Genomic DNA, 12,703 nt, shown 5'->3' on the forward strand with positions numbered 1-12,703 from the left:
GGTTTTTAGGGGTGTGTTTTTCTGTTAGTTTGTTTTTTTTCGTTTGTGTTTTTGCTAAAAAAATAATAAAAAAAACTTTGAAGAAAAAAAAAAGAAATTTCAATCTGGCTGTCAGTGAAACTTGTGTTTATTACAAAAGAAAGTGTAAGGCAAACATCGAAACATACAAACATCACTGCAATTTTTTTTCAATACAAAAAGTCAAACAACTTAGTTCCTGTCCCTGACAAAGTTTAAACAAAGATAATTACTTTAAGAAAACACTTGTCTTAATTTAGATAGACACATGTTAAGTAGATCAGTTTTGTACACAGGACATTAGTATTACAGACATCCTTTATTCTATCTACAGTAAACTTTACTGCAACATGATTTCACACAGACACTGTGTCATTGTTTGAGCTGTTAAAGCAGATTTTACAGCCTGTTAGTGTATTTGATCTAGTATTTTACAAGTATATCAAAATGATCCCTGTTTATGTTCATGATCTAGAGCAGTTCTAAACACATCTGACCTGTTGGTTTATTGGTAAAACAATGAAAAAAAAAACTTTATTTAAAATCTGGTGAACAGATCATAACAGTAACAGCTTGGAATGGTGATGTTTTATTTGATTTTTCAGAATATTCTCCTCTTCATTGGCTTGTCACATAGGCTTCTCTTTAATTTCAAGGTTCTAAAAAATGTTAAAAGAACAAAACAGAGGAAAAGATCACTTGTAAAAAAAATGTTGAATAGCTTTTAAAATTTAAAACTGTTGGTAAAAAGTGCCATCTTACATTATATTGTGCCATTTCTCACAGGTCAAACCTCTGTGGACTTTACATCTGTGTCCTGAGATATAAAAAGATACATATATACTGAATATAAAACTGTTTATTCCAAACTGCAATCTTACTAACAAYCTGACACAGATTTTTTTACATTTTCAACTCCTACGAACAGTTACTCAAAAAGCCTTCTACTGCACCTTGCTGCAAGGCATGTCCTTGTTCCCATGTTTGTTTTGGAGCTCCGGTGCAACCTGTGGTTGGTGTTTCTCTGCAGATCCTGGCAGAGAGTCTGTTTGGTGGATAACGGCGGCGACTTCAGTTGAATGAGTGGCCCCCGCCTCTTTGACGGTGATTATGGAGGCGCAGACGGAGGAGCTGTCCTCCGTCTCTCCCACGGCAGAGTGGTAGCTGTGGCCGGAGCTGCTGAACCCGCTCACACTCTCTCCTGAAGACTCGGAGCTGTCCACTGGAGCGAGGAGAGGAATCATTTGAGCAGATTAAAAAATCGCAACAGACTGTGCAAGGCCCTAAATGGACAGCTGAGCAAACACAGGGTCAGGAARACATTTTACGAGTGAAATAAACMTGTCATGCTTCAGAGGCGTTTACCRGGGCCTCTGGCTTTTTGACCCCTAGTTTTGTAGAGGAAGTGTCATCAGGTTTGAAARGAGACACCCTGAGATCACAGAAACCCTCCAGTAGGAGGTTTCACCTCTGTGGAGGTTTATACAGTACTTTCTCTTCAGCAGATTCATGCGCTCCATTTAAAAGTGACAGGGAAATATACTGTTTTGCTCACACAATAAGTTCTGGTTTCCACACTCCTGGTCCYTGTCATCCTCCTCCAGAGCTCCGTGGGGCGACACGTACCCCGGAAGACCTGCTGAAACCACCCTCCTCTTCGGCCCGCACGCGAACCCAACAGGGGACAGGGAGCCTCGTCCAGAGGAGGAGGAGGAAGAGCTGCTGCCTGAACCAACGGACTTTGGTCGCCCTGCTTTAAGATCACCAAGTGATCCGGATGGTCTCACAGAGGAGAGCAGCTTGGTTTCTGCAGAGAGGACGTGAAAATAAGGTTCTGTCAGAGGAAGCACAATGAAAATGAACCTTAAACGCTAATTAAAGAAAGGCACCTCTTCCCATCAGTGCATAGTTTATGGCTCTGTCGTTGATAGCTGCCTCGCTGGGCTGGATGTCCATGAACGGCTTGTTTCCAATTCCCAGGAACACTCTCTCCTGCATGCGAACCTCTTCAAAAACACAAACAAGTGAAACATCATTGAACAATTTGAACCTGACATGACATCACACATTTGCTGAACAGATTAGTTCAACTTCAAACCTCTGCTTTTTAAAATGTCCGGAATGTTTCTCTGGGACAGATTGCTGTCTTTATTTTATTTTATTTAGATCAGCTGTTTGTGTCGGATTCTGTTTTTTTTTTAAATTATCCACATGATCATTCTGACACCTATTACAACATCTGCAAGCAGTACTCTTTGAAAGAATTTATGTCGTTCAGCTTGCATACCAACATTTATACAAAGATCCTGCATGATATCTCTCAGAGTATGTGTTGGGGAGGACTCTCAACTACCACACCAAATTGTAGCTCAGTATCTTTAAAATTAATAGAGATAATCTTGAATTGGATTACCTGTTGATGCACATCTAATGGTTATTTTATGACATTTTCATTATAAKCCATGAGGTGGTTTWTGAGATATTTTGCTAACAGGCAGACAACACAGAGGCAATGACATCTCTGCCTTTTACGGTGGCGAGTTATAATAACAGCAGCTAATAGCTCTTACTAGAGAAACTCCTACATAAAAAATGTCCTCTTTAAACAACATAAATCCCATTATTTGTCTCCTACCTCGGTTATGTATAGCCTGCTCCCACAGGATCCGCTCCAGGTCCTTGGTCCAGGCCTCCTTCGCCTCCCGGCTGCCTGCCTGCAGAGTGTACGTGTCCTGGCTTTTCCTCTTTCTGAACCAGATCTCGAAACACAAGCCAGTGTCTCCGCTGTTCTGGGTCATGCCGATATCGCACGTCTATTTAGAGACAAAGATAAAAACAATGTGATCTCCTGAGACTGAATCTTCAAATGTAGCACGCAGTTTTAGAGTTAATCAAAACACAGAATGCATCAATGTGAAGTGAGCCAAATATTTGACAGAAAAAACAAACTAAAATCTATGTTGAATTAGAGAAAGGAGAAAAAAATGACTGAACTTATTGGGCAGTTTGACTTGGTCAATCAGTTCAGTCTCTTTTTAAGTTATTTTGCTGACAAATGTAATGTGTCTATGGGTGTTCGTTTGTTTGTGGCATTATCAAAATATCCCATAAACCACTAATGAAACTTTCCAACTCTTTACATTTAAAGTGCCTGTGACATGCCTATCTATCAAATACAAAAGGTCAAAGAAAACACATTTTTATATAAGAAACCTTGCATAAAACATGTGATTTTTCCATTTTGTCACACAAAGGGCATATTTTCTTTTGAACTTGGCTCAGCCAAAGCGCAACAGGAAGTGACATCAAAGGGGAACTCTTTAAGAAAAACAATCTTTGTAATCTTTGCTTATTGAAACAATATTATTTGAACTCTGACTCCTCTTCATCTCTGACTAAAGTACTGACTCACAGTGGAAAGTTTCTGTTGTATGTGGGAGCCAGCGTTGCACCGTGCACGCACCTTGAAGGATTGCTTATAGACYTATGTGTCATATCCCACGTCGGTTTTCCTGGTCTTGCTAAAGAGGATGAGTTCTTGAAAGAGAAAAATGTGGCGAAAGCACTTTTTCTTCCTGAGTGTCACCAGGAACTCGTCCTGACGTATGAGCGGGCCCTGCTCTTTCAGATTGACCTGCAGTAACACAAAGGAAACAGGGGTCATTTCCAGAGCTGCAGTCAGGAAAAAAAAGTAATTCTCATGAAGGAGGAAGTGTTCGTTTCAACTGAAATGTCTTTTTAGCTATTTTTTTGCAAACGTATCATTGTGAACAAAGGAAGGTTGAACTTATCTTTACCAGAAACCATCTGTTAGCTATCAGARATACATAAAAATAACTTTAACGCCATTATTTTTATTTTTGGCTTATTAAATAATGGATTCTCAGTTTGGCCTTTTCATAGCAACTCCCTTTGAATTCCATGGAAATGTGTGGAAATATGTTGATTTGTTGGCCACCTGATTTATCTCACACAAGCTAATGCAAGCTGAATTTTTCTGAAAATATTCCTCATTTCATGCTCTTCAACACATAATATCCCATTATCCTGCCTGTATCTTAGTATTCACAGCTGTATTGCAGAATGATCTGTACATYTTTTTCTAACTGAGTGCAAGCGATCAATAAGTCAACCTCGAGAAGTAGTCTTGCTTACATCACAGTTGCGGATGGCATCCATGGCCAGCAGGTTGTTGCCATGGCGAAGCTGGGAGTGGACGACCTCCAGAGCTGCCTTCATCTCCGAAATCTCCCTGACCCGCTCCGGTCCGCACTCCCTCATCACATCCTGCAGCAGCAAGCTGTACTTACTGATGCGCTGCACGGGCTTCAGCAGGTAGGACCACAAGTCCATTTTATCCCCCAGCTTCAGCTGCTTTTGCTGGAACAACAGCAGAGGAAAACAGGTGAGTTGATGCTGGGGGTGCAGGGGGGGACGACTTTGTGTTGGAATGACACAAGCAAAAAAAGTGACTATAGAAACAGTCTAACATTTAGAAAAAAAATTTATTAGACTTGGTCATACGACAGTTTAATACAACCCCTGGCAAAAAGTATGCAATCACCAGTCTTGTATGAGCACTCATTCAGATATCCTGATGCATCTCAGTAATCCAGGTAAAAAATCAAAAAGAAAAAAATTATATAGGTCTTCTGGACGGGTTCTTCTCTTTTTTTTCTTTTTGACTCATTCAGATATTTCATTCTGTAAAACAGACTCAGATCAAAAACATGATACAATAATAAGGTCATTCCAAAGTGCAACTTGTTGGCTTTCAGGAACACTCAAAGAAATGAAGAGAAAACATTGTGGAAGTCAGTGAATGTTACTTTTATTGACCAAGCACAGGGAAAAAAATATGGAATCACAATTCTGAGGAAAAAAGTATGGAATCATGAAAAACAGATAAACAAAAGGCAATTCAAACTACATCACTAGTATTTAGTTGCACCACCTTTGGCGTTTATAACAGCTTGCAGTCTCTGAGGCATGGACTTGATGAGTGACAAACAGTATTCTTCATCAATTTGGTGCCAACTCTCTTTGATAGCAGTTACCACATCAGCTTTGCAGGTCAGAGCCTTCTTGTGGACCTTTTTTTTTTCAATTCCCACCACAGGTTTTCAACTGGGTTGAGATCTGGACTATTTGCCGGCCATGACATCGACTGAATGTGTCTTTCTCCAAGGAATGCCTTCACTGTTTTTGCCCTATGGCACGATGCATTGTCATCTTGGAAAATGATTTCATCACCTCCAAACATCTGTTCAATTGAAGGGAGAGAAAACTGTCCAAAATGTCAATGTAAACTTGTGCATTGATAGAAGAATGAACCACAGTCATCTCCCCAGTGCCTTTGCCTGACYTGCAGCCCCATATCATCAAGGACTGTGGAAATGTGGTTGTTTTCTTCCGGCAGTCCTCTTCATAAATCTCACTGGAACGTCACCAAACAAAAGCTCCAGCATCATCACCTTGTCCAATGCAGATTCTTGACTCATCTCTGAAGATAACTTTCATCCAGTCATCCACAGTCCATGATTGCCTCTCCTTAGCCCATTGCAGTCTTGTTCTTTTTTGTTTAGGTGTCAATGATGGTTTTATTTTAGCTTTCCTGTATTTAAATCCCATTTCTTTTAGGCAATTTCTTATGGTTCGGTCACATACATTGGCTCCAGCTTCCGCCCATTTATGCTTCATCTGTTTAGTTGTACTTTTTCGGTTTTCAAGACAAATGGCCTTAAGTTGTTTGTCTTGACGCTTTAATGTCTCTCTTGGTCTCCCAGTACGCTTGGCTTTAACAACCATTCCATGRTGTTTYTATTTGTTCCATATCTTGGATACAGCTGACTGTGAACAGCCCACATCTTTAGCAACCATGAGTGAAGAGTTACCTTCTTCAAGAAGTTTCACAGTCCTCTTTTTTTGTTTCAAGAGACATTTCTCTTGTTGGAGCCATGGTTCTTGCCACTCCACTTCATCCAGCAGCTCTCCAAGGTGTCATGACTGCAAGGTTTTAACTGCAGACTAACGAGCAGATCTAATCTGAGGCAGGTGTCAATTTGGGGAAAAGAAATTGACTGGGTGTGTCATTTTCTACCTCCAATTTGAGTGATTCCATATTTTTTCCTCAGAACAGAGTGATTCCATATTTTTTTCCCTGTACTTGGTCAATAAAAGTAACATTCACTGACTTCCACAATGTTTTCTCTTCATTTCTTTGAGTGTTCCTGAAAGCCAACAAGTTGCACTTTGGAATGACCTTATTATTGTATCATGTTTTTGATCTGAGTTTGTTTTACAGAATGAAATGACTGAATGAGTGCTCATCCAAGACTGGTGATTCCCTACTTTTTGCCAGGGGTTGTATATAAATATTTTCCCTACAATAGGACATCCACAAACTGGTAATGAGAAGACTGATGAGAGACTAAAAGACCAAAGCTAGAGGTGGAAGTCACCTTAAAAAAAGTCTTTCCATGATTGATGAGAAGACGGTCTGACTGTGGTTTGTTCTTGCTGTAAAGGGCATACAAAGCAAAGCTCTCTCTCTGGAAATWAAGGGAACAAATGAACACCATTAATCATCATCGGTTAAAACCATCAAACAACATCTAAATGTTATTCTGTACAYTGTCAGCTATGCAGAAAAGGTAAACAAAATTATTGTTTTAGATAAAGCAGCCCTTAAGTTGCTGGTGGGGAAAAAGTGCTGAAAGCTACAGATGTTGGAGAAACATCTGGAAACTCTCTTTATAATTGATTACTGGTAAACTTCTTTATCATGCTTTTGGGTCAAAACAGGTCAACTACTTGAATTACACAAAATTAGATTTCAGATAAACCATAATAGCTCCAGTTTGTACTCGTTTTGTATTTCTACAGAATGTTCAGTGCACATTGCAGGTTTCATTTTAAAATGCTTAACAGRGCTCACATAACGCAGAAAGCTGCGGCCCACTCTGAACGGCTCGGCGACGCAGCTCTCCAGCTCATCCAGGAAGTGGTGACGGTGAAAGTCATGGAGCTTCTCTAAGTTCCCGAAGATGCTCCCCCTCTGCCCCCTGAGGTCCTGGGGGACGTCTGCTCTCTCCAGCTCGGGGAAGTAGTGCTCTCGGACYTAACCCAGAGCTTTGACGTACTCCCTCTCTGTGGACAGCAGCTCCTCCAGGATCTTCTGTACTCTCCTGCTGCGAGAAGATGAAAACATGTCGAATTATTTGTTATATTAAAGACGAGATTATTTCTAACTACTGAGCACAGAATCATGTGCTGTGTTTTGTTTATGAGTTGAACAAACGTATGTAGTTTTTGTATACTTAAGAGTGCCAGTACATAGGCATTAAAAACCTGTATTACATTTTTTTCATCCTCTATCTTTGAAATAAAACATGCACATTGTTCACCACAATATGAGGCTCAATATGGAAAAGTGTGCTATGACTTTTGGAAGCAGAACAGAGAAAATTCTTTAAAAAATAAATAAAAAAAATAAAAAAAGCTTTGCAGCTCAGGCATTCTTTGTGACAAAAAAATAATGCAAAGTTCAATCATGTCACAAAACATTGGGTTTTACTTGTCTAAACTGTCATTTTGATATATATATTTATATTTTTACACAAACACAGTTTAAGTTTTTATCATTTTGTCAAGGTTTTTTTAATTCAAAACTGAAAGTGAAGGGTCTTTTTTAACTCATTGCTAGGAGTGTCCCGATGCCAGTTTTTCTCAAACCAAGTACCTGTACTTCAATATGGATACTTGCCAATACTGAGTACTTACTGAGTTAGAACCTAAACAGTGACTTTAAAAACACATTACTTTTACTTAGGACAAGAGGGCTCTCCTTCCTTACAGGCCTACAGCCCTTCTGACTGTTTAAAACTGTTGTGACATTTTAAAACCTGATATTGGACCTGATTGGACATTGGACCTGATATTGGTGCTGTTCTATTGATCCTGATACAACACTACTTATCATATCTCCACAAAATACTGTAGAATACTGTACTGGCAGCAACTATTTCATTTGACAGTTTCAGTAGTACACTGGTTGCATTGGTGCCCTTCAGAATTTCTTCTGATAATTTCCAGTTRTAAATAGAGMTTTCTGTTTTCCAGCAGCTAGCTGAGCTTCAGCTGGAGGGAGGACTACTTACAGAACGTTGTTGTCATTGCTTTCTGTTGGTGTGGGTAGCTCTGAACTCTTGAACTCTTCACGACTCATAGCGGACACCGAACAACCTTCCCCCTCTTCGCTTTTTGGCTCACAGTTACGGTTCTCTGGCCGTAAATTTACATGACGGTAATTGTTCAGATTTTGTGTGGGCTGCAGATTTTGATCCAGTGAGTGTTTCTTGCTGTGACAGTGTTTGTGACTTATGTTCACAGGTGAAAGGCCAGAGAGGTCTATAACACACGTTCCCTCACTCAGAGACCGGCCCAACTTTTGGTGCAATGAAGAAATCTTGGCGTCTTCTGTGGAGTTGAAACTCCTCAGATCTGCTTCACTGTGGTGCTCTCTTGACCTCCATTTGCTTTCTGGAGGGACGTCACCAATTTGCGGTAAAACTGGAGTTTTTGCATTTTCAGCTTGTGTTTGCACATTGGAGTCTTGGTTCYTGCTTTCTTTGATCTCAGTTTTATTGTGCTTGCAGCATGCAACACTTCCCTTTGGACTTTCTGCAGTTTTGTTGACCTCCTTCTGAGAGAGCATGAGCGGGCTCTCTGCCTCCCCCAGCTCAATCCGTTCCCCCTCTCTGTTTGTTACTCCATGTTTCCCTGGAGGGGTTGCAGCTGTGGCTTGCTGAATCTGCTTCTTATCTACACCTTTCTTCTTCATCTTCTTCTGTGTCTCCTCAAGACGCTGCTTGACTTCTTGGCTCTGGACCCAGGCTGCATTCCACACTCCCTTCACCTGGGAGGACCCTGCTCCCATGGCGCAGGCTTTCGCTTTCAGAGCCTGGAAGRGTCGGGCTGAAAATTCACCATCGAACCTCTCCTGATACGTTTGGAGTGTGGTTAGTGTCTCAGATGAGAGACAGCCTTCCTCAGCCTGCACCATGAACTTACTGCATTCTTTAGATAAAGCTGTCACCTGGACAGAGCAAGAGAAAGATCAAAGCAAACGTTAAATCCAGATCCAACGAGGAGAAAAATATCAAGCTTTATAAAAGCAAACCTTTTCGCAAAAACTGTTCATTTGCACCAGRGAATCCAGTTCCTTCTTCTTCTGCTCTGTCCGCAACATGAAGTCGTCCACATTAGATCTGAAAGTGCCAACAAGTGTCCGAAAGATTTCTGTTGCAGGGCTGGAGCTGCTGTTGCCAACAAGCTTCTCTGCCTCCGTCACAAGGCTCAGGGCATGCTGGTGTTTTTCCTAAGATCAAAATAAYGTGCCACATACAGTATATACTTGTCCTGTATTTTACACCAACTATTCATACAAAAAAACATTATGAACAAAAGGAAAAACAGACCATTTTTTTAAAATACCTTGGACTTAGTGAGAAACAGATGAAAGTTCTGCAGCACCTCTTCTGTGTACACCGCCCCGTTGTCCGTCATGTAAGAGTTTTCCAGACTCTGCTCACCTTCTGAGCTGAACCACATGCCCGCCTGCCACACAGGAAGTACAAGTCATGCAGCATTGCCTTGCAGTGCATTGAACTCAACATGCCAGTAATGAGAAACAGTCGCATGTGAACAAAAGCAGACAAACATTCATGACCGCAAAATTCCATCAGTGAGCCTTAGATGTAATGGAGTTTATTGTTGCTTTTAATAAAAGCTGCAACGAGGATGAAAGAACTGAAGGTACCGAGATGATTTTGGCCTCCATCTCCCTGAGTTTAAGGAGGAACTCCAGCTGCTGCAGGGACTCGTTGGACCTCATCACCAGCGTGTGGAGCTTCTCCTCCACCTGGTTGTACAGACTGGTCACAGACTCCAAAGCTTCTCTGCACATTCAAACAAAAAAGGAGACAAAAAGGTAAAATACTGACCTTGGAGGATTTTCAGCTAACTAATAATGTGTGAACTAGAAAAATGACCTTTTCTGTGCAGAYCTGAAACTAAGTTGTTAAAGCTAAAACAAGKAAAAGACCTGCTATGACTAAAAGGAGCAAAAGGCTAGCTAAAAGCTAAAAATAGCTAAAATGTTACTTAAATGTAAGAAAATGCTAGCTAAAAGCGGAAGAAGCAAAAGCTACATGTTAAAAGTGTCAAAAACTAAAAGTAGCTAAAAGCTAAATGTAGCTGTAGAAGATAAAAATAGAGGAGGTATACTGAAGCAGGTTTTAAAGAGAACAATGCCTCTGAAATGTATTTCTATAGGAAAAATATATGTAAAGAAAGTTAAATATATTTAAAAGTAATTAATTTACAATAAACAAAACTCTCCATCTTAATCGATGATATCAATTCCATCTGAATGGCTAAAATGTTTGCATAATTACTCTTCAGAAAATGTAATTTTTTTAAATAAAAAAAGATTTTTCAGTATAATAAAGGGGCAATAAAGGAATTAGATACTCAAGTTGTAAGTTTACAAAGTATTATCAAATTCAGTGAAGTACTCAGATCCTGCAGTACTGTCTTTCTGCACTACACCCCCACAGATGTTTTCACATAACTGTCATATTTACAGTCAACATTTCCTCAAAACTGTGAGGGTGTAGCTGAGATTCCTGTAGCTGCAGCTCTCCTGCAGGCTGCTTGTGGACGTGGTGGTGCAGAGATTAGAGTAGATGAGTCAAAGATCGAAGGGTTTTAGGTTTGAATCCCAAACTGACCCACAGATTTTGGCTGGGAACGATGAAGCACCCACACCTGACTTCACRCTTATTTGTCCCACTGTCAGCCCTTGAGCAAGGCCCTCAAKCCTCCAGCTGCTCCCCAGGCACCTTAGATGGCAGCCCTCTGCTCCACACGTGTGATGAGAGAAATGCAGAGAARGAATTTCCACATTGGGAATTAATAAAGTAAACATTTTTTTTATTTGCTGTGGAGAAAACAAATTCATCACTCTCGACTCTCACAGCTAAAGACAAAATTTAGARGATGAAAGAGAACGAGTGTAGGACAAGAAATGTCAGACCTAAAATGTATGGGAGATGTAAAATATTCATCTTTACAAAACAGAATAAAAATCATTAGCAGGATCTCACAGGTCGTTTAGTTGTTCCTCCACTGTACTGTGTGTGAAATCTTCACCTAAATAAAATTTTACTGTATGAGTCGATCTGTGGGAACTTACTTTTTCAATTAAATTCTGCAAAATAAATGGAAACTAGCTGTATTGTGGCGAAAGGCTGTTGTAATAAAATCCCTATGATTTTTAGTTTTGTGTCAACTTGTCTGTTATCTGCTGACACAACTCTGGAAACAATGACTCAAGACTTTTGCTCAGTACTGTATYACACAGAATTATGTTGTAACCTGGTGCTTTTTAATCATTATGCACTGACTTCATCAAATCTAATACGCTACCTGTAGTCCTCAGATTGTGGAAATCTGAACTCTTCTTTTTTCATCTTGGCGAGTAATGTTCCTCCTTCCTTCTGCAGAGTTACCAGTCCTGCATCTTCCAGCACCTCCTTCATTAAAACCCTTTGTTCCTGAATGCTTTGCTGCACCTCCTGCTYGAGCAAAGCAACAAGCAGTTACTGAGTGAAACAAGCATCTAAATGGACCCACAGCACAACTTGAACACATCGTACCTGAGCTGTGTCCAGCTGTTTACTACGGTCCAGTTTCTTGATGGCATTTTGCAGCAAACTGTTGGCCCCTCGCAGGTTGGCCATAAAAGATACCAGTTTCTGAAATGATTTAAACATGAGACATGATGCTCTGTAATGAACCTATAAAGACTTAATATAAAGACTCTGTAAAGAAGAGAACAGACGCAGCAGAAGTCTGTTTATTAGCTGAGAACTACAAACTTGGTGGACATTAATGAACTTTGTTTTGACTGTAAAGACAGATTGTAAGCGGACAAACTGAACAGACAGGATAAAGGTAAAAAATATCTGTATYCGTATGTAACTGTACAACATATTCAAACCATGTCTAATTTAGTCTTCAGCTGCCGGGAAAACAATCATGCAATCTTCTCTGACAATGTGTGCATGTGTGTGTTTTTTTGTCTGTCAGAACATATCTCATGAATCACTGGATGTGTTTTAATGAAACTTTCAAAAAGCACCTTTGAATCTACATCTACAGTCAGCCCAATTTGGCGGACAGAAAAATGACCTCAGTTGATTCAGTTTGAATTAAAATTTTGGTGGTAGTAGCTGAGAGTCATCCTTTTCAAATACACTGAGTGCTTGCAGATTGCGCAAGATTTTAATTGAAAATATTGGCAAGCAGTGCAATGGGCTTTTGTGTTTCCAAGGTCTTTCCTGTCATTTTATTGTGGTCCAAAGAAAAATCTCTGCAGCCGTTTGACYTGTTTACTCCTTTCCATCCTAGTGTCATAGTTTCTGCTTTTTGTTAGGTTTGTCTGTGTTCATGTTTTAATTTCAGTTTGACTGGACTTCAATGACTTATATATAATTTGTTTTTTGGTTTTTTTTGAGAAAATACCTTAAAGACATTGGGCCTCATGCAAGAACATGTTCGTATTCTTATCCTAAATTTCTCTTACCTTTGTTCGTACAAAGGGTTCATACGAACATGTCAC

At 40.0% G+C, this 12,703-nt stretch overlaps 1 protein-coding gene across 3 annotated transcripts in view; it reads right to left on the reverse strand.

Moving 5' to 3' along the window:
- Window positions 1-105: 105 nt before the first annotated feature.
- The window catches only part of LOC106518367 (uncharacterized), a 44,760-nt gene continuing 32,162 nt past the window's right edge, over window positions 106-12,703 (reverse strand). For 2 of the 3 annotated variants that reach the window (XM_074559741.1, XM_074559739.1), the window contains 16 exon segments: window positions 106-677; window positions 781-835; window positions 972-1,240; window positions 1,574-1,825; window positions 1,908-2,024; window positions 2,654-2,831; window positions 3,482-3,652; window positions 4,174-4,398; window positions 6,480-6,569; window positions 6,956-7,208; window positions 8,178-9,115; window positions 9,200-9,397; window positions 9,514-9,636; window positions 9,839-9,977; window positions 11,509-11,657; window positions 11,739-11,837. In XM_074559741.1, coding sequence (XP_074415842.1) covers window positions 806-835; window positions 972-1,240; window positions 1,574-1,825; window positions 1,908-2,024; window positions 2,654-2,831; window positions 3,482-3,652; window positions 4,174-4,398; window positions 6,480-6,569; window positions 6,956-7,208; window positions 8,178-9,115; window positions 9,200-9,397; window positions 9,514-9,636; window positions 9,839-9,977; window positions 11,509-11,657; window positions 11,739-11,837 — 3,231 coding nt within the window. In that variant the 3' untranslated portion in view covers window positions 106-677; window positions 781-805. 3 annotated transcript variants of the gene reach the window in all.

Source organism: Austrofundulus limnaeus, unplaced genomic scaffold (assembly GCF_001266775.1).
Source record: "Austrofundulus limnaeus strain Quisiro unplaced genomic scaffold, Austrofundulus_limnaeus-1.0 Scaffold60, whole genome shotgun sequence".
Classification (NCBI taxonomy): domain Eukaryota; kingdom Metazoa; phylum Chordata; class Actinopteri; order Cyprinodontiformes; family Rivulidae; genus Austrofundulus; species Austrofundulus limnaeus.